At 35.0% G+C, this 23,746-nt stretch overlaps 1 protein-coding gene across 6 annotated transcripts in view; it reads right to left on the reverse strand.

Moving 5' to 3' along the window:
* STXBP5 (syntaxin binding protein 5) overlaps positions 1-23,746 on the reverse strand; it is a 103,549-nt gene that overhangs the window by 54,616 nt on the left and 25,187 nt on the right. For all 6 annotated transcript variants that reach the window (XM_027632601.1, XM_027632587.1, XM_027632574.1 and 3 more), the window contains exons 3-7: positions 21,834-21,915; positions 20,956-21,056; positions 9,385-9,519; positions 8,221-8,284; positions 4,684-4,767 (exon numbers count right to left, since the gene is read on the reverse strand). In XM_027632601.1, coding sequence (XP_027488402.1) covers positions 4,684-4,767; positions 8,221-8,284; positions 9,385-9,519; positions 20,956-21,056; positions 21,834-21,915 — 466 coding nt within the window. The remainder of the gene's footprint in view (positions 1-4,683; positions 4,768-8,220; positions 8,285-9,384; positions 9,520-20,955; positions 21,057-21,833; positions 21,916-23,746) is intronic.

The following is a 23,746-nucleotide window of genomic DNA, read 5'->3' on the forward strand; positions in this document are numbered from 1 at the left end:
AATTAATATATTTTTCCAATGTTTTATAAAAATGTACTGATTCAGAATAAAACTCGAAGTTTTAATCATTATTCTCATCATAATTTAAACTTCACCTGTTACCCCTTTGGTACCATAATGCAGCAGTATGCTTTTATCAACTGGTGCAGATTCAACTGTCTCTCAAATATTTTTTTGGAATATATCACTCGTCAAACAGATCCCAAACTGAAAGTAATACCTTATAACAAGATCACGTACAAGTACCATAGAGGACTGTTACTATATTTAAGGCACAAGACATCTGTATCAAGTAGAATTGTCTGCACAGGTAAAACAAGTCCTGACCTCAACTAACATTCTGAATCCTTCCATTTATGAACATGAACCAAATACAGGGAAGTTTACAGGAATTTATACAGGGAACACTCTATTGAAAAAGCAATGAAGTTTATCTAAATAAATCTTGAAGTTTACTTAATTACAACTGAAGTTTTCTTATTAAAAGTATTCCTACCCCCTTCCCTTTAGTTCAAATTTAAGGTAGCTGTTCTGGACCATAAGGAAGTTTGTTTCAAAACTTCTGAGACAGTTACATGCTTTCTTGGGAGGGAAGGAAATCAAATCTTACTTTTTCGAATAACAAACACAGCACAATTGACCATGCTGTCCTATGTATGCCAAAACTTTACCAGAAATTGTAGAAACTATCTATCCCTGAGTATTATGTGGAGACAGGCTGTACACAAAGGCAGCCTCACTTTCACCACCTGTTGCAGAAGGATTATCCCATGTGGAAAAATGACAGCCATACTGCCTGCAAAGAACATACACATATTTGATTTTAAGAAGGAAACATTCTTGCACCAACTAGCTTTTCAAGAGATTAATACACGTTTAAAAACATTTTATGTCTATATCCCTAGAAATCAGTATTATTTTTGGTTCTTTTAAGAGGTACAAAAACTAATAATTTAAATGGAATCTTACAATGTAAGATACAAGTTCATCAAAAAAGAGTAAGTTCTATTCAGCAAAATTAAAATATCAGTGTGTTATCACTTTCATAGTGAATCCAAAACACATAGCACTGTGCCAGCTATTAGGATGAAAATTAAACCTATCCCAGCCAAAACCAGTACATGCAGGAATTCACTGATGTAAATACAAAAGCTATTACTTTAAGCAGTTTAGCCTGTTTTCAAAAGAGTTTTTAAATTCATTTTTCCAAAACCAAGTTTAGACTACTGCAAATACAGTTGGTAAAACTCAGGAGAAATGAAAAAATCTAAGTAAACTGCCCATTTTTTTAACTAATATGCATCTTATTGCTTACTTTTCAAGTGTAACACAATTTGTGGGAAAATAGTTCTGAATACTTTCCCAGAGGAATGCAGAGACATTGATAATTCCTTTCATAATTCTTTGGATTTTGCCATGATCCTTTACTTTCTTCTGACATTAATTTAGCTTGAAATATACTGCGCATGACATTAAGCAAAGTCATTCTGCAAGTCAGACTGATTATTAACCATAGTCTATCCAGATTTCACTGTCTTATTATGACAGTCATTTAATTTCCATGGACACTCTCAGTATTTCTGTTAATGAATGGATGATCATACTGACTCCTTTTCTACAGGTTTACCAAAATATTCAAAGAAAGTACAGTAAAACTTGGGAGTACCTATGCTAACTCTCTTGTCAACAACCTAAGAAAAGAAGGGGAAAAATGCTGCAAAAGAAAGAAAAAAAAAACAAGAAAAAAATGCAGCTACTGAGATTTAAATGACAATACATCATGAAGATTGTTTTGATGAAATGAAATACATTGACACACTTTGTTTTCTGGCAAGTCACATACCAGGGTTGTTTCTCTTTCCTCAGTCCTCTTAATTCCACAGGCTACTTTGACATGTTTTTAACGCTGGAAAATAATCTCTTACACCCAGTCATGTACCAGAATATTGTGTCTAAAAATAGTAATCTATAATACATTACAGTTAATGCTATCAAAGCATACTTTACATCAGAACAAACAAAATATTACTTGAAGAGGGGACTTTATTATACAACTAGTTTTAGTTTTCAGAAGTTACATGTGAGGGGTATTTTTTAGCAACAAAACTTATAGTTGAGAAATTTGTTTTATTTCTTTCCTGGATCAAAATACAGGCTGGGAAATAACTGTAATATAAGTGTATTCCACATAAGAAAAGCAAAGCTTACTTTAAGTCCCCAATGTCTGAACATAAAAGGCTTAAGAATGTTGCAGAAAAAATTTAGTCTTATTTTTTCATTGAGCCTGCCCAGGAAAGAAAAGGATGCTTTGAGTAAAGGGTTTCAAAGAAACCTTCTAAAGAAAGGTCCCTTCACAACTTCAGTTCTACTGTGTAGAGATAATTTCCTTCAAATTATCTGAAAAAGAATGTTACATCTGCATATTATTTAAACTAATTCTAAATACACAAAATATTACTGTTATAATAAAAAATATACACTACTTTAAGTCAGGATATTATTCGCAATATAGAAAAACCAAGAACAAACTCCAATTAAATTCCCTGAATTTTCCATGAACTAGAATGTTGTGGAGTGAAGAATATGCCAGCAATCAACACTAATCGTGACATAGAGCTGTCTCCCTCAGCTATGGTTAAGCAGAAATACAATTACAAACGGTTTAGGGGTGGTGATGTTCCTGCCCTTGGGATGAGTGTCCTAGAGTTCTTGTGCAACAACTATTAGAGCAGGGTACTGGAAAGGCACACATGTGAAGAAAATGGTGTTCCATTGACCTAGGTTTCAGGAACAAAAGAGACTGCTGCACTACAACATGGGAATTTGCTTCAGGAAAGCCTCCTAAAGGTCAGGCCATTTGAAATGAAACCAAGCAGGAAGCTACAAAAACGTAATTGGATTCAGTTTTTTCCCCTCAGGAAATAACACAGATATCTTTTCACGAACCTCTGATCACGCACGGAGTTTGACCCTCATTATGATCTTCCTCTGCTAAGGAATAAAAGGATGACATTTGGATCCCTTCACACATTCAAAGTTTTGAGTCAAAAAAGTTGCATCAAATGATTGTGATAGACTGCACAAGCACTCAATTTACATGGTCTAAGACTAAAGTAATTTATAAAGTGATGAGAGAGGAGAAAACTAATCCAATGGTAAAGTTTCTAGCAAGCATTCTTTATGGCATCAATGTGCCTGGCCACCCAGTTCATGGTGCCTGAGAAAGCCTAACCACCCACTAAGATGGGAAGTATGGCAAAATTGAACTAAGTAGCTCTCTTCTTACTAGTTGTCAACTCCACACTCAGAAGAGCTCTCACCAAGAACAAGTGGAGAGTCAAAGACATAAATCCTGAAGTTTAAAATCCTGCTCCTGCTACAGGGCAGAATGTCATGTGCCTTCACCAATGTGAGAAGAGGTAAAACATGTTGTGACATTAGGTGCTTCCTTCCCCTTAAGGGTGGGTTATCACACATGTCCATGGACCTTATGGTCAGTGTATGAAAGAAGCTCCCTGGTAAAGCCACTAAACCAGAGTCAACGAGAAACTATCTAGAAAGGTTCTGTGTACAGACATAAGACAAAATAGAACAGTTAAAAAGAGTTAAGTAGAGAAAAGCATGAAGAATAAAAGGCATACAAAGAGTTTCAGACTAGAAAAAGATGGAGACATGAGTAAGTTTCTGAAACAAATGACAAATAGGTGCATGAAATGAAAATGGGAGAGAAAAATATTCTTCACATAACATACTTTAAGGCTTATACAGACATTTCTGAATACAAAGAAACCTCATTCACCTCTGATGATCTATGGCTTAGACTACTTCAGAGACTTCCCTCTTCAGAGAAACTCTTAATTGGTAGAACACACAAGTATCAAACCAGAACTGTCACCAAAAAAACGCCAAAAAACTCCTCTAAATCATGTCTTGTGAAAACTTCAGCACAGGGCTATGGAAAATACACCTGCTGTGAAACAAGTAACAGGCCTAGCTGGTACTGAACAATGACAGTCATTTTACAATCAATAAAATATAATTGAAACCAACTTTTTGTTATTTTTAAATAAAGTACATCAACTTGCATATTATGCTGAATGATTTTTCTTAATCTCAGTCTTTCAAAAAGTTTATTCTCAAGAATAAAGGTTTAAAGAAATTAATGCCATTTAATGCCATTGTTTTTTTAAGCCTCCCCTAGTCTTATTTCAAACCCTGATCTTATCCTACAGAGAAAAGGTGTGTTTATAGAAATGTTGCAATGAGATTACTTAGTAGTTTCTTCCCCCCCGTTTTCAGAATATGCAAGAGATTCCAAATTACAGAAATTGCTAAACCATGTAGTTTCAATTTAAGACTCAAGCTCTTAATACAGGTGAAAGTCACATGACTAACAGAAAAATAATCTGAAAGCTTCACCCACAAAAAAATTAGTTAAGAAATCCAATCCATGCCACCATTCACTACTGCACAAACTTAAATTCAGTGAACTTATTTGAAGTTCATTGTCCAAACTGTACTGCTCTATTAGAGAAAACTTCAAGTACTTGTAATTTTAAAGAAACCTATTTATTGATCCACTGGTGACAGAAGTAGTATAAGAAATGAAAAAAAAAAATAAAAATCACCATTAGAGTAGTGAATGATATCCTCAGAGTAAGTAATGCAGATGAAAAATGTTACCTCATCATGTGTGTATCTGTAATCTGCCTTCTTTGACTTCAGGTCCCATAATACCACCGTTCCAGATTCAAAGCCAATCAGAAGCTGCATTAATAAGCAGAATTGTTAAGTCTTTATAAGGAAAAGCAAAATTATACCATTTGCAATGCCTGTAGTTCTTGTACCAAAGATATGCATCATCATACTTCATGTAGTAACTGAAAGTAGTTACAAAAATAAAAATTAGAGAGGTGAAGACCTAAATGCTAGAACGGTTTACTTTGTACTTGACATTCTCCTAAAGTTCCATCAAATACAATGGACATTCATGCAAAACTAGAAAAAAATGAAAGTATCTTTCTGAAGATTCCTTGGAAATCGCTTTGTGTTCTAGAAAGATCAACACTAAACCTTGCTAAGTGTATTCCTTCCTGAGTCAAAGTTGGGGGGTGGGTGGCAGTGTTGAAAAATAGAACTTCATTGTGCGTTTTCCTCACTGGAATTCATTCTGCTTAGATTTGTTGGAAGAATATACTACCCTCCCTGAAGTTTTAGGTAAGAGTTCATTTTCTACAAAGAAAGTACTATAAGTTTTCTCCAGATGTTAATTACAATTAAGATAACTGGCTAAAGAAAAGACCAAAACCATTATTTATTCATAGGAGAAAAGCTAGAAAAATTCAACAAGATAATTTCCCAAATAATCTTTTTGCTAGAAGCAAGATTAAACCTTTTCTGAAGGGAGTGAAGACTCAAATTGCTCACTATAATTGGTCTAACACACTGCTGAGTATCTACGTTTTGCTCTCCTATCTCAAGTGACACTTCTCTTAATGGAAAAAAACCAAACAAGGCCAACATAAGGCAGTAGTAACAGTCTTGCCACTTGTTACACGGAAGAATGCAGTGCAGTTTCAGCTTTCCTAGTTGCTGGATCTACTGTGAGATCTTTGAGCATTGTTGCTACAGCAGAAACTGCTCCTAGGATTGAGTAGCATGTCTTCACTTTCAGTTTTTCCCCAACATGGACATACAAAAAAAAGGAGTAGTTGGCTGCTACAATTTACTCTGTTGAAACAGACTATTTCCTGTAAGCAATGTGTCCTGAGGAGTGTCCTTCGGATTGTAAATCAGAAACCACTGCCTTCACATGAACTTAGATTTAAATTAATATGATCTATTGTCCCACCTAGATGTTTTGCTTGGACAATCTTTTCAGCATGTTAAGATTTTCAGGGTGTACAGCTGTTTTCAATATGAAAAATAACAGAGGATCTCCTATCAGCTTACAAAATATTTTACCTCTTTCAGTGCTATACAGCACTAAAACCCCATAAAAATTAAACATGTTTGATCTAGTAAAAGTGAATATTCAATTTTTTCCATTAGTGATATGCACACTATTAGTTTAAATCAACTTGCCAGTTCTAAGCCATATTTTATAACTTTTCTATTTTAACTTAAACATTAGAAAACCCACTGCTCAGAAGGCTAATAGAATGAACAAAATTTAAAAATGAGTACATAAGGGGTTCTTGCAACAGCACAGGGTTTTTTTCAGCAATATTTTTCTTATGAGAAATATGAGAAGTGTAAGGTCAGAATCTAAACCACTGATTGATATCCTGATCAATAAACCCAGTCATTTTTAAACTTCAGTGGACAAAAATTAGATGTGGGGTGGAATACACCAAAATAAATAAATAATTTTGCTTTTCTGAAACTACCATAGCTCATTGTGTTCATATTCTAGAGTCCATAAGCCTGAAATGTGACTCAAACCTAATTCTACAGAGAAAATCATTAGTTATGGACTTACTGCAGTGAGCCTCACCCTAATGAAAAAACTCCACTCATTAAATTCTCTTTGTTGGACTGAAACTTCAGGTATCTAGGATACAAGCTCATACTCATAACTAGCTAAAACATTCAAACCACTAAGACAATAGTATCTCTTCGATTGGCTCCAATTTCATCTACCACTGACCTGTCAAACAAAAAGTAAACAAAAAAATGTCTCTCCTGCATATGTAGAACACTACTAAGCAAACTATTTTCCCTCTCCTTGAAGACTCTTTACACATGGGAGTTCGAAACTCTAGCATATTTGCAACATTACACTGACAAAAATAATAATTCAGTATTTAATTCATCACACTACTCAATCGCTTATTCCTCCTTAATCTAGAGTGGTGTCATTAATGCAGATGTTTAAAGCAGCATCAAGGGTTCTCTGGCTAAGTTATAACTGTACTTTTGCCAGGGGTCTACGTAGTTCTGGAAGAGATTCATATAACACTGCTGCATTCAAATAATTCTTTAAAATTTTGCATTATTCCTATTGTTAAAACTAAGGAAAACCCCTCCTGTCTACTCTTCCATGTGGACCAAGTAATCTGAACAAAATTAGCAGGAGACCACTAAGATGTGCTCAATAACTATATGGGGCACACAAGCTAAAGCATCTGAAAACCCTTCATAGTGTCTAAGCCCTGTAACACCAACCCACATCTTGCAAAGAGGTCCACTTAGCCTTGTAACTATGACTTAGGTGGGGAATGGAAGATTTGGTACTGCAGCAATTGCTGTCACTTAGAGAAGACATACTGGCATTTTAACTCCTTGCTTTCTCTTTTTAGCTCACAGTGAAGACTTAATTCATTAAGTTATGCATTCTACATTGTTTTTTCATGGGCCTCATAACAGATGTCCCACAGCAAAGGGCAGTACCTGTAGATTTACTTTAATACAGAAGGAACTCCTGACTGTTGAGTTCATAGCTCAACTTCTTTGTGGTTGCTATGTTGCAGGACAAAAATTCCTGTCTTCTGAGGGCTTCAAGAACATGTATTGTAAAGCTTCTTGCCAAGAGGAACAGATGATTATGTTAATACTATCTCATAAGAAGGAAATGACAAGTCTAATACATAGCTCTTTCTTACACATTTTAGTTGAGTTTACTTTTCTGAAGTGGTTAGTTGGACTACAGACCAGTTTCAATAGCAGACAGTAGCTAGTGATTATAATAAATTGCTTAAAATGTGGTTATGTGAGTTAGACCTCAAATTCCATAAAAACACTCTCTCAGATTAGTTAATCTAAAGATAAAGTATATAGTATTCCATATAAATATGCTATATAAATAAGTATTCTACAGTTGTGAAATTACAACACCCAAGAGCATGATAAAGTTAAGCATTTTCCATCACGCCTTCAGCACTCAGGTTACGACTGGGTTTTTTTTTTTTTGCAACCTCTTACCTTTTATCACCATAAGTAAAATTCTTTGCTTTTATTTTCCAGGACTAAGCATTTTCATCTGTGTTTTCAAATGCTTCTGATTATAAGATAAATTATTCCAGTAATGAGCTCTACAGACATGTCTGTACCTTATTTTGTGTTACTTTCAGAGCCTAAAATCTTGATTTAGAATTCCTTTACACTGTAAACATTGTCCTCATATACTTAATCCTTCCTTAAGTAGCAGTGGTATCTACACTTTAAAAATAAGTCTTCCTTGAAAAATAAGGTATTGAAGAGTCTTTAAACACATCCTACCTTTCCTTCATCCATTGGATTGTCACTAATGTGGACAATAGGTCCTGGGTGAGATTTGGACGAACTAAAAAAAGAAATATTTCCATTAAAAAGAATTTCCTCTGCTCTAAACTGCATCTCAAAACTATTGTAAACAACACAGACTCTGCAGGTACAGATTCCACGTAAGCAAGTTGTTAACATTTCAACGTGGAGTAACTTTCACTTTTTATCTTCAAGCCCATAAATACTGTGTCTATTTGCAGACACTTAGTTTCTGTCTTAAGGAAAGACTTATTTACTGCCTATCCACAAAAGAAAATTGCTATTACCTTTATAAAATTTATCTTAACATCTGTTGTTACACAATTGATACAGTTGGATAAAATGTTTACTTTTATGCCAGAAAACCAGCTTTGGCATGAAATGCCCAAGGTGGCCATTGTTACAATAAGACAGAATTAACACTTCATGTTAACTTCTTACTAAGAAGATGGACTAGTGAAGAGCTGTGTTTGTTTCAACAGGCTTTGGGAACTGATGGACTTCATGTGTTTTTGAAAACAGACATACTGGGAACAAAATAACTGCACAGGAACAGAAGCACACAACTATATATTTTCACCCAAACCCCACTATATTTGTACATCCAAATTTGTCACTAAAAAAGGTAGAACAATGACAATAGCTGTAAAATGTATTTTGCTCTTGGAATAGGCTTATTTAAATTTAGGTTTTTAGACAGTCATTTTAAACTCAGAATGTATCATCAGCCCTCTTAAAAAATGCATTTCTTTACACTTTGGTCTTTAAAGCTGTAGATGGGACATGTCTGTCCAAGTATCAGCCACATCATAGATTAATATATATTATTTTTCTTCTATTTTAGCATTACATGTAATGATTTTTAAGTCTATTCCCATATTGTCTGTTTTGTGTATTTCTATGTGTATTCCAGGTATGATGATAAAATATTGTTATAGGCAGAAACATATATACTAATTAACACTTCACATTCATGAAAACAAAAAGTATTTACATGACTACGTACTTTGATTGTATATTTAGTGTACTGAGACTAATATGGAGGTCACCCTAAATAATGACATCTCTGCAACTGATGTTAATAACAAGTGGGACACTGCTGTTCCCTCCCCTCAACAGACAATACTTGACTAAACTCACAGTTCAATGGCTTTATTCCACATGATGACATAGCCTGAGAGAGTAAATGATTCCACATTGACAATGTGAATGTTTCCTCTTTCGGTCCCCACATATAGCCACTTGCTTTGGAAAGGCAGATGACAAAATGTTATCCTGAAAGAGAAAGCCACCAAAAAGAAATTAAAGAAATGTCTTTTGGATATCCTACACTTCAAGGCAGGAAAAATGCAACAGGCAAAAAGGAAGGTATAAGACAAGTTCAAGTAGAAAAGGCAGTACAAGACAAAAGTACGAGATGGACAGACAATGGAAAAACTTAGACTAAATAAAAAAAATAGAAAGCAAAGTATTCTAAAACCCTTAAGTCATTCAGATAAGAAAAAAATATAGACTCCTTTGAAAATTATCATATTGAATGTATCTGATTGAGATTTCTGTTATTTTAAACTTAAAATACAATACTCCTATATTCTACAAATCTCCCTTTGGAATCTACCTAGTCTCAAGTTTTAAAGAACTAAGGATTTTAGACATAGTCTTATGCAGATTAAGCTACTTTCAAGTAAGGATTCAAAGGCAAAAGATAAAACACAAGAAAAATAAGTTTACATGTAATCCAAATTGACCCCTAAACAGTAAGCCTTAGAACAATCCTAAACTATTATAAAAGTAATTTTAAAAGTAGTTTAAATTCTGGGCTGTTACTTTAATTAAACCATGTTTTAATTTTCTGCCTTACAGTTTTCTCTTCTGCTAGAAAGAAGTACCTGAACAAAACTCAAGAGCTAACAACTGTATGTACCAGCAAAGAACTCTTTTTGACCCTAGGTCCAGCATAAATACTAATATTTGAAAACTCGATTATTTCTGTGCTCTTGGGTCCTGATTATTGTTGATTATTTCTTCAAGATAAGGAAATAATGTCAGTACAAACTGACAGAATGCTAACTTGAAACTGGAGTCTAGAAACTTTCTGGAAACTCTAAACCACTTTAATCTGACAAGGTCTAATATGAAAGAAACTACCAAACTAATTGACTATCAAACTTGGGCTTTCAGAACTGTTTCAGTGATAAGGTAAAACAATTATTAAATGGAAATTTGTTCTGTTAGCTCTAATCCTTAGCTTTACAATTTTTTATGTTCTTGTTTTTTCCCAGTTGGGTTGCCTTATTGCCAAATCCATGCATCACTTCACAAGCCTGTTAATAAGTCTTTATGCAAAGAACAGCTTTAGATCCTTTGCATTAGATGCCGTTTATGCACACCAACTTGAGCAGAAAGGAAAAGCTAATGGCAGCAATGAAAAATTGCTATGGTTGAAGAGATATTAATTTGCATGGTAGGTTTCAAAAAGTTAAGGTTTCTGTAGTAATACTACCTGGATTCAAAAGCGTACCATTTTGTTTTTACATCACTAATTCCCTCTTAATTAGGAAATGCAGTTATCTCAAGCAAATCTTTAATTTATGTTTTTAACTTGATTTCTTTTCCTTGAACATTTATGCCAAAAAGACGCACTTTTTTCGTTGGTGTTTGATAGAAAAAAAGATTATATTATTGGAAAATGCTTTTCCAATTCATTGAAGTTATAGATGTAACACATTTAACTAAGTATACTATTCTGCAAAAACAACAGGTTAAAGACTTGTGTTTCCCAACATCCTTGAGAAAAATATTTTAATGGAAGCTAAATCACAAACATCAGCACATGCACTTCCTAGGCAGGCAGTTACTATATATACAGCTAAAGCATAAACATAAACCCTCAGCACTCTGCAACACCACTACTTTACGTGACAGCACCCTATATGCCAGAAGCAGCTGGCAACCAGATCAGTTGGATCAAAAATCATGGCCTAGCAGCCAGAAAAAATATTCAGGAGCGGGGTTGTGGGCCTGTCTTGATTAGTAAGTCAATATTGTCGATTACAGTTGTCCAACACTTCCATTATAAAAACCAATCTATTTCACAACACGTAAAGTGGGCAAAATAAAAGTTGGGGCTGCATCTTTGACTGCTATAGCACAAGGGTAACATTTAAAGAAGTGCCCAGCTCCTCAATAATCTTGATACTCTTCTTGAATATGAAGACCTATTGAATTTACTGTCTCCTCTGTGCAACTGAGATTAATTTTGCCAAGAGTTAGCAAACAATGAAGTGATTCCATACCAATAGTAAATTAGAACAGAACAGGTAACTTCACAAAATATTTACAAACTCTCAAAGGCAGGAGGTTGAAGAGACTTCAAAATTGTGAAGTATAGGCATGTAACTGGGTTCTTAACCTTATCTTTTAAAGTGTGTTTTTTCCCAGTTTTATACAAGTAGAACAAGTCTTGTATGATTTTTCTATAAACAACAAAATATTCTTAGAGTTTTTCTTTCACGGAACAACCAGTTAAATCCGAAAGGAATTTCCCACAATGATCTTGCTAGAAAAATCAATGTTTCTCCTCGAATGTAGTAAATGATACTCCATTTGCAAATAAAAATATTTACTGTTTCTTTATTTTCTTAATGGAAAAATTACGCCTTCCAACTTTCAGAAATTCAACTATATCTTGACCAAAGTGACTTACTTCAGACAACTGCATTTATTTTAGCAATTTACAGAGTAAAATTTCCAACATTAGAGTTCATGTACTGAGCTTGTCCCTTCACTGAGTAAGGCTTCACCTTAAACTATATAGATTTTAAACAACCTTGCAAGTTTTACAGCCCTCTTAAAAACTAAAAACCACCATCTGAATGGCCAGTAATGACATACTAGCATTGGTCATACAGGCTGCATTTGGTGGCCTTTTTTGGTCTGCTGAGAACTGGACTGAGGATTAAAGAGATTCAAACTCATTATGGAGGACGGAAACAAAAGGTTAGAGTCTTCTTGGAAGTCATGCCATACTTGCTTATCTGACACTTGGCCAAGGACAGTGTATATTTTTCTCTGAAAAAATGTAAATTTTTCTTTAAGAAACCTATCTTTTTGCCACAAGATTAGAATAATATACTTCATCCATAACATGTTTTAAGATCAAGAGAAGTGAAAGTGGGCATTCACAAAAATCTTGTTGTTTCACAACACATATCAGAAGAATTACTACAGCAAGTGATAATAGAATTTCATTTTAGAGGAATTATAGAAATATTAAAGAACGAGACTTATTAAATTAATATGTAAGTAAAAAAATTAGGTTTTTAAGAGAAATATTACAGAAAAATGATAGGCTGCTATCTTGACTGTATTATTAGGACAACAGAAATCCTTCTAAATTCATCTTTACCTTTCCTTAGTCTACTGCATTATGAAGCATTATACATTCTTCAAAATTTTCCATTGCTTTAACAGAGTACAGTGACAAATACTATGAAGTATGACAAAGACTGATAACAGGTTTCATTGTTAAGCCACTAAAACTATTTCTAGTGCCTCAGGTTATCATTATAGGTCTGCAGTTATTGTAACTATACTACCTGCTCTGACCATTATTGTATAAGCAACATAAAAATTTTCTAGGCAGCAAAGCATTAAGCTACCACAGTTGTACTCTGCACTCCTTTATCTTCAACCTCTCATGTGTGAGAGAGGATCATGTAAAATTCAGAAGCTAAGAAGTTTAATTCTTATACTAGCATGGATTCCACACCCATGGTTTCTTGTTAAAGCCTTTCAAGGTCTGAAAAAAATCAAGAACCAGTGTCAGAACAACATACTGATGGAAGCAAGCAGTGGCTTTGATTCTGCCAGACTGCTGCAAAGGGTCTTTTTTCACACTGGTAGCTGCAACTAGCTTAAAGCACCTACCTGTACAGAAAAAGGACTCAAAGACCAGAAGGTACATGCAGAGGAAGAAATCCTCTTCAGTTTATTTCAAAATTGTTCTACTAAAAGACCATGCGGGTAAATACAATATATCACAGGAACTGAACCAGGTACTTCAGTTTCATTTATATCCACAACAGCACTCCAAATAGTGCTTCTCCAAATATATTGGCTTAAACAGCTGCTTCTTAAGGCAGCTGAGAAATACCTAAGTTCAGTATCTGAGTTGTGGTAGACACTAGTGGTGTCAAGATGGAATAATGGGTAAACATGTTAGAGAAAGCTACTCAAGTGTCTTGTGATGCCATGGTTTGGTTACTTTTTGAGTCATGTCAGACATACCAAGAGGAGTTCACAAATATGTAGTGCAGGGTATTTCATCAGTGGTAAGGAATCATCAGATCTTTAGGGTGTTTGGTGTGAATTCCTTCAATACTGAAAAATTTTTTTCATTTTTGTATTGGTTGCCTCAAAAGGCATGTAGGAAGTCACAAACTCTTACTTAAAATAAATAAATAAATGGTAATTTCAGAGATGTAGCTTTCCCACAGAAGACAGAAAAATTATGCTCGTCACGGATGAAGAAGTCTGTCAGATATGCAGGGCTTAAAGATTAGAGATGAAATTCTGCCCAAGAACAGTTGGCCATTATATGCCTCATACCACTGTGAAAGTCAGTGCAAAAGGAAAACAACTAACAGGGCAACAGAGGCAATCTAAAAGCTGACTCTGAAATCTGAAATTCCTGAGTAACAGGATTCAGCACACTGGTTTGTCTCAGTGCCAAATGGCAGCAGAAGGCAACTGATGCAATTACAGTTCCACTGACCACACTTGCATGTGGAATTCTGCACAAACGCATGGCCTCAAGACAACAGTTTTCAAAGGAATCTGATCTTCATGAAACAAACATTCACATCTACAGCAAATCCAGCGAGTCAATAAGTTCATCTTCTGCTAATTTCCTGAAAGAAGATCAAACTCCTAATTACATCATCTAATGGTTCACCACTGAGTTAAATTTTTAACCTCAGCAGCTAAAAGGTTTTATATGACACCGCCAAGGCAAATAGATACGGTGATAGCTTCTTTTCACTCTAAAGAAAGTAATTTTAAAAAGGTTAAAAAAAAAAACCAAACAACAAACCTTAGTTACGTGAGAGAAACTTAGTTGTGTTATATATTAAACTTGTAGTCGATACATCATTGACTGCAAAGACTCCAAGTATTTAACTTCTCAGATCTATTGTTTTGGGTATGTATTTGTAATCCAGGGCAAAAGGGAAAAAGCCAGGCCTTAAAGGCTGAAGTGAAACAGTGATATTTATACAGAGAAAGGGGAAGAAAAAAACCACAGCCAGAAACACATAAACAATATCTATCATTACTTGTTTTCACAGGCAAGAAAACCTGTATGTCCTTCTGCTATCCACAAAGTGGCAGAATTGGTCAGTTTATAAATTCAGTGAGGTGGAAGAAAATTCTCACAACTAATCTCTGCTAATGCACAGGTTGGGTACAAAATAACAGTATCTAACAAGGTAATATGTGTGACAACAGTAGTTTTAAGTCTTATTATTAATGAGAAGTAAATACAAGTTGGATTTTTCACTCTCTGTAGACAGAGTTTGTGTTTCAAGTACAATGATATAACATTGGAGATATTTTAAGCATGATTTTGTAATTCCGAATTATGCAGTTTCATGTTGAGGAAAACTATTTAAATCTCACAGCACAGAAGCTGACATATTAAAAATTAAACTGCTATCAATGCATTCAGGGATCAATATGCAGAGCACTCATGCTAAACGCTCATTTCTATTTTTATGCCATGATTCTGATTCTTGCTTTGTGACAGCATAAAGACATGTAAACTATTTCTTTTGGTATTACAAGAGGGAATGTCAGCTCAGGAAGGATGTTAAGTCTTGGATAACAAAACAAAGTTTTTTGTACTTGTATATAAAGCTGATTTGCAGCAAAGGAATCTCAAATTTGTCATCCCATGCTACTTTTACTTTTTTTTTGTTTTTTTAGTCGAGTTAGTCTGTTCCACCTTCTCAAACTTGGTGTTGATCTGTAGTGTGAAAGGTCAAACATGCACCACTAACCAGCCAGGGACTTTCACAGATCCTGTTTAACAGTTCCTGTATTGTAGGAAACTAAAGCTAGATTAGGTACCTATCTCAACTTCCTTTCAATATTTACTCTAATAAGAGGTGTTAGCTGCACTTATTTGAGAACTAACCCAGCCTAACAATAGTATTCACTACTAAGTAAATTTAAACAAATTTGATGTGAAGCTTCCATTGCATGTTAACACACAACTATTTTACTATGCTTAGGATATTTTTACATAGATATGTAGATGACAAAGAAACTACTTTGTGATTCACTGAAGAAATCTTAGGAAAATACAAAAGCTATGCTAAGTAAGTTCAAACTTCAAAATTATGCATTCTGAAAAGAGGTACTACTTAGGACACTTCTAACTCACATGACAAGTCACACACGCAACTGTTCCCCATATAAGCATCATTATGCATTTTTGTCCTGGCCCCTACACGCTGATTCCCACAGTCAAGGAACAGCGGCTAAATATGACCTTGGTTTACTATCTCCTAACTCTTGTTTGGTAACCAGAATATGAAGCAGCTGGAAACCCCCACAAATGCAACAAACAAAAGGCTAGAAAATGTGCAGAACTACCTTATTTTTCACTATGCTTTTGACACCTGTCAGTAATTTCAGCTGATTTGTTATACATCTAAAACTTCACCAATCCCTGCTTCAGAAGGCTTGCTTCAAATTACTAACATGTTGGTTAGTCAGGAGTTTATCAATCTATTAATGGTCATTTATCTACGAATTCTCAACTAATTTAATGATTCAACGGAAAGCAGCATCTTTCAAGACTTTTGGCCACCGCTTTTAAAGAAATGTTTTGCTCAGATCTAAAAAGATCTAAAAAGTTACCCAATGAAGACATTTTCCACAGATCAAAACAAAGCCTTTAATGGCATAAAATTATGTCAAAAAGGAACTCTTTCCCTACTCCCTGTTCTTAAAATTAATGAATAGAAACACAAGAATTCACATTACTTTCCTATCATATACTAAAGACTGTATTCTGAAATAATTTTCAGGTGATTTAATACTCCAATTTTCACGTCAATATACAAAAATACTTAAATACATGACACAAGCTTTTATAAACAAACTACACCCGGGGTTTTTTTCTTAACTGAAAGCTGTTCAAAAGACCTGAAAGCAAGGTAGCCAAAGTCAATTACCAACAGGATAAGCAAATATGAAATCTAAAAGTTGTGTTGTTAGACATTGGGCAGTAACTCTTCTGCATGGTTAAAGCAGGGAATTAGCCAGAGCTAGTAAAAGGTTGTGCCAGAAGAATAAAGCATTCACTAATAAGTCATAGCTTTATAGTTTACTTTTTTAATTAATTTCTGTAAACATGGTTCAAGAATAGTTTTCAAGACTAAGAAAATCCTTTCATCTGGGTAGCTAACTGCTACAGTTAACTTTCTATGCTACAGTCTTTTAATTCACATCTAAACCTTATACAAATCCCGATTTAGAAATAAAATCCGAATAAAAATTCACTTGTGACATGTTGAAATTCAACTCCTTTTAAACAGGACACAAATACTGCTTTTCTGCAATGTCAATACACTTCCAGGTAATCCCAATCAGGTATATAATTTTAAACCTTAGCATCTACAGATTCCTAGAGCAAATACTGATGCAACTAGAATAACTACTTCAGTCATATAGTAAGAGTTCCAAGACATTTAATCTCCCTTCACAAGCTGACAAAGTATCATTAGTGAAGATAGTTACAAGCCTGTGTTGTAGTATTTAATACTTCAAATAACTCCTGTTTGAGAAGTTAGTTATCCTTATGAGCAGATATTCCCACAACATACAATATTTCAAAAATTTTATTAATTAGGTTTCTAACAACTTTTGTGCTCATGAATTGAGAATTTAGAGGCCAAAAGAAGTTGACTGTAGTCACGGGATGGATTGTGGTGCTGCATTCTCCGCTTCCCCCCACCCAGGCCACACTGTGATCTGAGAAATGCTCATTAGGCCTCGGCCTTGATGAAGTGCACTTGGACTAAGCCCCCCTTAAGCTTATCAGAAACACTGTCTGTTCCCAGGAACTAACATATATTTAATGAGCACCTGTTTTTAACAAATAGTCTTAAAAATTCATTTTTCTTGTGTGACTAACAACCCAAGTAGAATAATATTTTTGTTGTTGAATCTTCAAAGAAAGTTACCAACTCAATTAACAGTCAGGATGGAAAATTACTATGACTAAAGCCCACTCTCTCGCAACCCTTATAGGGTTGCGAGAGAGTGGGCTTTAGTCATAGTAATTTTTACTATAAGGGTTGCGAGACCCTTTTGAACTCTTGATTATAAGAGGTTAATGTATATTAAAGCCCACTCTCTAATGATCCTGTAAATAGCAGTTCAAAGTGAGATCCTTTTGAGCTCTCAATTCCCAGAAGATAAGAGGCTAATGTGTATGTCTCAAACACCGATAACCAGGCGGCTGTGGAGCCAGTCAAGGACTGTTAGTAACTAACAGACAAGAATTGTTGGTAATAAGCAAGGACTATTGGTATTAACACACTATGAGAAAGAATAAGATTTGGCTGGAGAAGAGGGGCCAGGTGGAGGTACGGAAGCACTTTTGCTTTAGAAAGAACCACAACATAGTACAGTGCAAGCACAGGAATGAGTGGCAGGCAGTGAACATGGACTATAGGGTGAGATTAAGACTACCAAAGACACCTGAAGCCATCTGACCCATTTCCAGAAAGGCCTGAAAGAACAGACTATGCATGATAACTAATTTACACAGAAAGCATGAAATCCATCTTTGGGGTAGAGAAACCTGTCCATAAAAAGGAACTCCCCCAAGCCCAGGCAGTGTCCCCAGGATCCTGAACGTCTCAACAGCCAGACTGAAGCAGCTGGATCAAAACTTATCACCTGGATTGACGCTGAAACCAGGACTGACATGCCAACAGATGGATTGATGCTAGAATGACTGTTGATCTCTTTTTATCTTTTCTCCTCTTTTTCTTTCTTAAATTCTCTCTTTTTCCCCTCTCTTTTATCTTTTCCTCTGTCTTAATTCACCTCTTTAACTCCTCTCTTCCTTCTCACCCTACCCCTATATCCAAAACTGACAGCCATGTGCTCATATAGTAGGTCAGGGACTAATATACCCATTTCCATGCTAACTGTGTAATTTGCTAATAAAACTCTGATTGTTTGAGGACCCTCTGACTTTTGTTGTTCCTTTCAACAACGAGCATTTATGAATCTTAGGTGCTCCCTTCCTCTTAAGGATGTGTTCTCGCAGAGAAGATCCAGTTTTATTTGTGAATGCTCTTCTCAATAAAATTAGTAGTTAATATACCTCATAACTGACCTAAGCAAAGCCCATTTACCTCAATTTCATAGAACATACTGAAGCTATTAGGTATAATTGATCACTAAGAACTCTTCGTGTTTTAAGGGCATCTCTTTAGAATTATTCAAGAGTGAATTTTTTGCAGTTCTCTCAAGTTCAAATCAAAATAATTTCCTGGTAATGTGATTACATATTATTGTTTAACCCTGTATTCTATAAACTAGTTGAATGAAAACAGAATATGTTAAAACACATAACAGTCATCCAGCATGACCTAAGTGGCTATGCCAACGTACAGATCTGGGACCTTAAGTGTTCTGGTTACTTTTATATGTTATTGTAACGGATATGTCAAGATTAAAATTGCTAGAAGAATAAGCCCTTGTCTTAAACTATACTGACACCACTCATGGTGACTATGGTGCTCTCATTACCTATCTTAGCAAGGCACAGGTTTTCACAGAAAAAAAACAGTACTCTGCCCAAAATTAATAACTAATACAGCCACTAAAGCGACATCAGTGACCTAGAATCCTTTCTACCTCTACTCCTCTTTCTGATAAGAGTTCTGTCTGATAAGACACAGTTCAAGTCCTGTGACAGGTTTTGCTATTGACATCATCACATTTACAGAAAAAAGGACAGTTAAAAACTTTCACTCTGCTTAACCAAAGATACCTATACATCTAAAACTCTAAGCCAGTTTACAACAGATTTGCACACAATCAGAATCACCTCCTCAGATACCTGTTTTAAAGCATTAGTTAGAAGCCAATGTTTCAGGTTGCAAATCATAATTTTATATTGACACTTAAGTAGGTGCTGCAAGAGAAAAGTCATTAAAAAAAAAAAAAAGGAAGAGAGAGGGCCAGTTTGGATACACTATCTCCCACACTTGGACAATCCTCATTAAACTAGTGGTTGTAAATTGCATTTCTCTCCATTTGACTTTTATGCTGCATAAAGAAACACTGTCACTCCCTTGGGCAAAGAATTTTGCACTGTCAACAAAGCCTTCTGTTTTCTGTATAACAGTTCAGAATCACGCAATGCTTTGGGTCTGAAGGGGTCTTTAAATACCAGTTAGTCCAATCCACTTGCTCTGGGCAGGGACATCTTTCAGAATATCAAAGCCCATCCAACCTGTTCTTGAACACTTCACGGGATAGGAGCATCCATTGCTTTTCTGAGCAATCTGTTACAGCATCTCACCATCCTCACAGTGAAAAATTTCTTTCTAATACTTAATCTAAATCTTGCAGTTTAAAGCTATTACCCCCTGTCCTATCCCTAAAGACCCCATTAAAACGTGTATGCACTGTGATCTTAGAAACAACTTCAAAAAGGACTTAAGATCACTTAGCTCTTTATGCAAAAAAATCCCAGTAATCTGCATTTATGTTATTTTTGACAAATTGTTTATAACCTGTTCTTTAAAACTACAAGGTTACTACATAACCCAACTGTTTGTTTAGCACTATGTACGACACTGCATTAGAAGGTATTATATAAGTATTTAACTTACCTCTTTCTATTGCTATCCATTACTTAAAGCTTATTACTTCCTGCTCTATTCAACAGAAATACAAGTCACAGATTATTCTGTGTTCTTGCTAGTATCCTTTGAGCTCTCCAAGTAGTCCATCTCTAATGCATACTCCTCAAAAGCAAACACAGCATTCCAGTTGAGACTTAATACATACTGGAAAAAAAGGGTTGCTTCCTAAAGAGGAAGTAGTACTTGCAATTAAAAAGAGGACTTTTTTTTCCCCAGACATTTAATCAGCAGAATTTTAGAAGTTTAATCTTAAAAGTCTCCCTAGAATGCTTAAAATGCTGTTACTTGAGTCTCAAATGTGTTAGTCAAAATGCAAGTTGTTTTCAGCTTCTCTGACACACACAGGAGCTCTAACACTGCAGAACTTCAATTTGTCATGAAGGGAGAAAAACTTCCAGGTAAAAAATTGAACTAGTACTCCTGTTGTCTTGTTGGTGCATACACTTCCTCTTGCTCCAAAATTACTTTGAAGACATACATTATTCAAAGTATTCTATCCCTCCACATTTTAAAGATGTGAAAACTGATGTTCAACAATGCAGTATGTAAAGTAATAGAAAAATCATCTCAGTTTAGGTGACCAGTGTGTCTACTCAAAAGTACTATTGGCCCTAACAGACTGAAATTCAAGCCCAGTGCAAACCCAGTTTCAATTATTTAAGAAGTTATGAATTGGACTGCATTAATAAATCTGCTCTTACAACAGGATGTAGTGTGATGCTAAGGGGCAAGGCAATAATAACCCAATCCCTACCGTTCTCGGTTGAATTTGAGTGAATGAAGTATAGCAGGTCTCTTCTGACGCAAGTTCCACAGGTGTAAGGTATCGTCAGCCAAGGCACTCACAAGAGCTCCCTAGGAGAAATAAAAAGTTTTAGTCAACTTGTTTTCATATCCCTAGTAACAGCACATCATCACAGGGGAAATATATCATGTATTTACCACCAGGATGAAAAAAAATTATAAGCAGGATATAGTAGGAATGAGGTAACTGATGTGATCACATGTTCAGCTTGCTCACATTTGGCTCAGAGCTATACTGAGAGGTGATGGGGAAGGAGCTTTTTCCAGTGTGTGCACATCAATTCCCTCATGCCCATGCCTGTAAAGAAATCAAGCAATGAACTCAACTGCTAATATCTATGTGCTGACAAAGCTAGTGATGTCCCTCTTCAAATCTGTCCCTAGCTAACTCAAGTACAGCACTGCTGCCAGATGTCAGATGCTACATCCCTATAAACACACACCTGAACTTGAGGGAACATTATTCAGCTCATGCCTAAAACAGTAACTCTATCAAAATAAAATGAACTACCTAGTGAAACTGGTAGTACTATGGAAAAAGTACTTTACCACTTCTTCAGATAAGTTGCAATGTTCAACAACATGAAAAGATATTCCTATGAAGCTCTTGCTTATTACAAAAAAGAGCACTCTAGAGACAAAGATATTTTCAGCAGTTAGTCAAGCATTTTCTAAAACTAAAAAAGTTAATTTATTTATAATTGTTTTTACTGTTTGTCATTCATGTTAAGTCATTTGCATTAGCTAACTTTTATATTTGCTTAATGAGAAATTAAAGAAAATACATTCTGTATCTTCTTTGAATTACTCATACATCATTTTACTAACCTCATTAATCAGGAACTGAAGCTGGATTACTGCAGCTCCACTATCATGTTGGCAGTAGCATTCAACTCCTGGCCGACCAAAGCTGGAATTGGTACCATTAAGGAATAATTTGTTGCATGTAACAGAAACAAACACACACCACAAGCAACATTTTCACTTTCACTAATATCACATTCACACAGGTTGACATCCTACTTCTAGCTAGGGTACTCAAAATATTTAACAACACAGAGCAGAGTGGTCATGAAAACAGTAATTCATAAAGAAACACAAGAAACTAAAATAACACAAAGAAATTAAAAGGCACACCTTGAAGTACAAAAAAATTAAAAGGCACACCTCGAAATATAAAAAAAATATGCTTAACTTATTGTTATTTAAGAGATTCTTCATCATATAGAACATAATATTAAGTTCTTTTAACAGTGTTAAATATCAGAACTAGAATAAAATGAAGTTAATCAAAATAAGCCTCATAAAACAAATGATTACATTTTTCAAGTGCTTTTCAAGATCCTTCTCTCCTTTTTTTAAACATTACTTACAGAAAGAAGAGCTCAATAATGCAAGGCACGTTAAAAAAAGTCTGCTGTGACAGAGGTGAAAAGATCAGTAGTCAAAATACAGAAGAGTCAATGGAAAATTTCCAGGATCTCTGTATCAAGACTTCTAGATTCACACCAGCTATGAGATAACACAAGCTTGCTCATTTTCTCTCTCACTCTTAGATCAGTCCTATACTTCCATAATGAGTATTGATAGAAGTAGCAGCAACACTGGTTCTTTCAGTTCTCCATAGTTGATTCATTTATTAGCTGCAAAGATTATGTATTTCAAATGTGATTATCTACTTGCTTTTGATACAAAATTAAGTAAGTTCTCTAACCTCTAGGAGACAGAGCAGAAATGAATTATGTGATGTGGTCAGTATTTCATCATCATAGTTTGCCCATGGTTTCTGGAGTATAATTTGTCAGGTCTGAGCAACTCTTCTTTTGAACAGGTATCATAGCTTTTGGAAGAAAGGAAATCGTCCCAAAGCTGTATTAAAAACAGGGAATATTATGTACAATTTTTTTTCTCTCATTATATGATAGAAATTAATAAAACAGTACAATTCACACCCATTCTGCAAGTTTTCCATTTTCTGAGAAATTGCTGATCAAAACCAACGTGGATACAAATACTCACAAAAGATATGTGCATTCATGCTAGAGACAGTTGAAAGGCTGAAAAGAGTATTAGGCTGCATGTAAATCAAAACTCAAACACATCTCCTGCTCAGCCTCTAAGCTGGTGAAATAAAATGTAAGTAGAACAACAGTGAGGAAAAGTCTGCTTCAATGCACTGTGATATTTTAACTTTTAAACTTAAATAATTCTTCTAGAATTCTAATGAGTCTGCATAAGATCCAGCTAAGTGATGAGATACACATTAAACAGATGTTGAATAATCCAGCAAACTTAATACCAGCTTTCTTCCCCAGCAAACTTAATACCAGCTTTCTTCCCCAAACAGAATTAGTAGCTTAATTTTGTTCTGGCATGGAAGGACTTAGAGTCAGGTTGCCTCACCTGGTTTTTTTTGCTTTTATTTTACATTCTTAGCAATATGGTTATTTACAAAGCAGTCATCTGTATTCCAGTCACAGTTTACAGCTTTAAAAAAAAAAGAGCGGAGGGGGTGTTGTCCCCATAAGTGATACCTTCCTACACAAACTCAGGATACTTTTAATGTGAAGTCGTTGCTTTTACATTAACTATGGATTGACTACACAAATTGCCAGACTGGAAAAAACCCACAAGGAATACCATAAGTTTCAGAGTTGATTGGTTTCAGCCTTGTTCATGCATCTGTATTCACTTGAATTAATAATTATTTGCAGAAATAGATGAAAAGCAATTTCCAAATG

The sequence above is a fragment of the Corapipo altera genome, unplaced genomic scaffold (assembly GCF_003945725.1).
Source record: "Corapipo altera isolate COAL_440 unplaced genomic scaffold, ASM394572v1 2b, whole genome shotgun sequence".
In the NCBI taxonomy this organism is placed as follows: Eukaryota; Metazoa; Chordata; class Aves; order Passeriformes; family Pipridae; genus Corapipo; species Corapipo altera.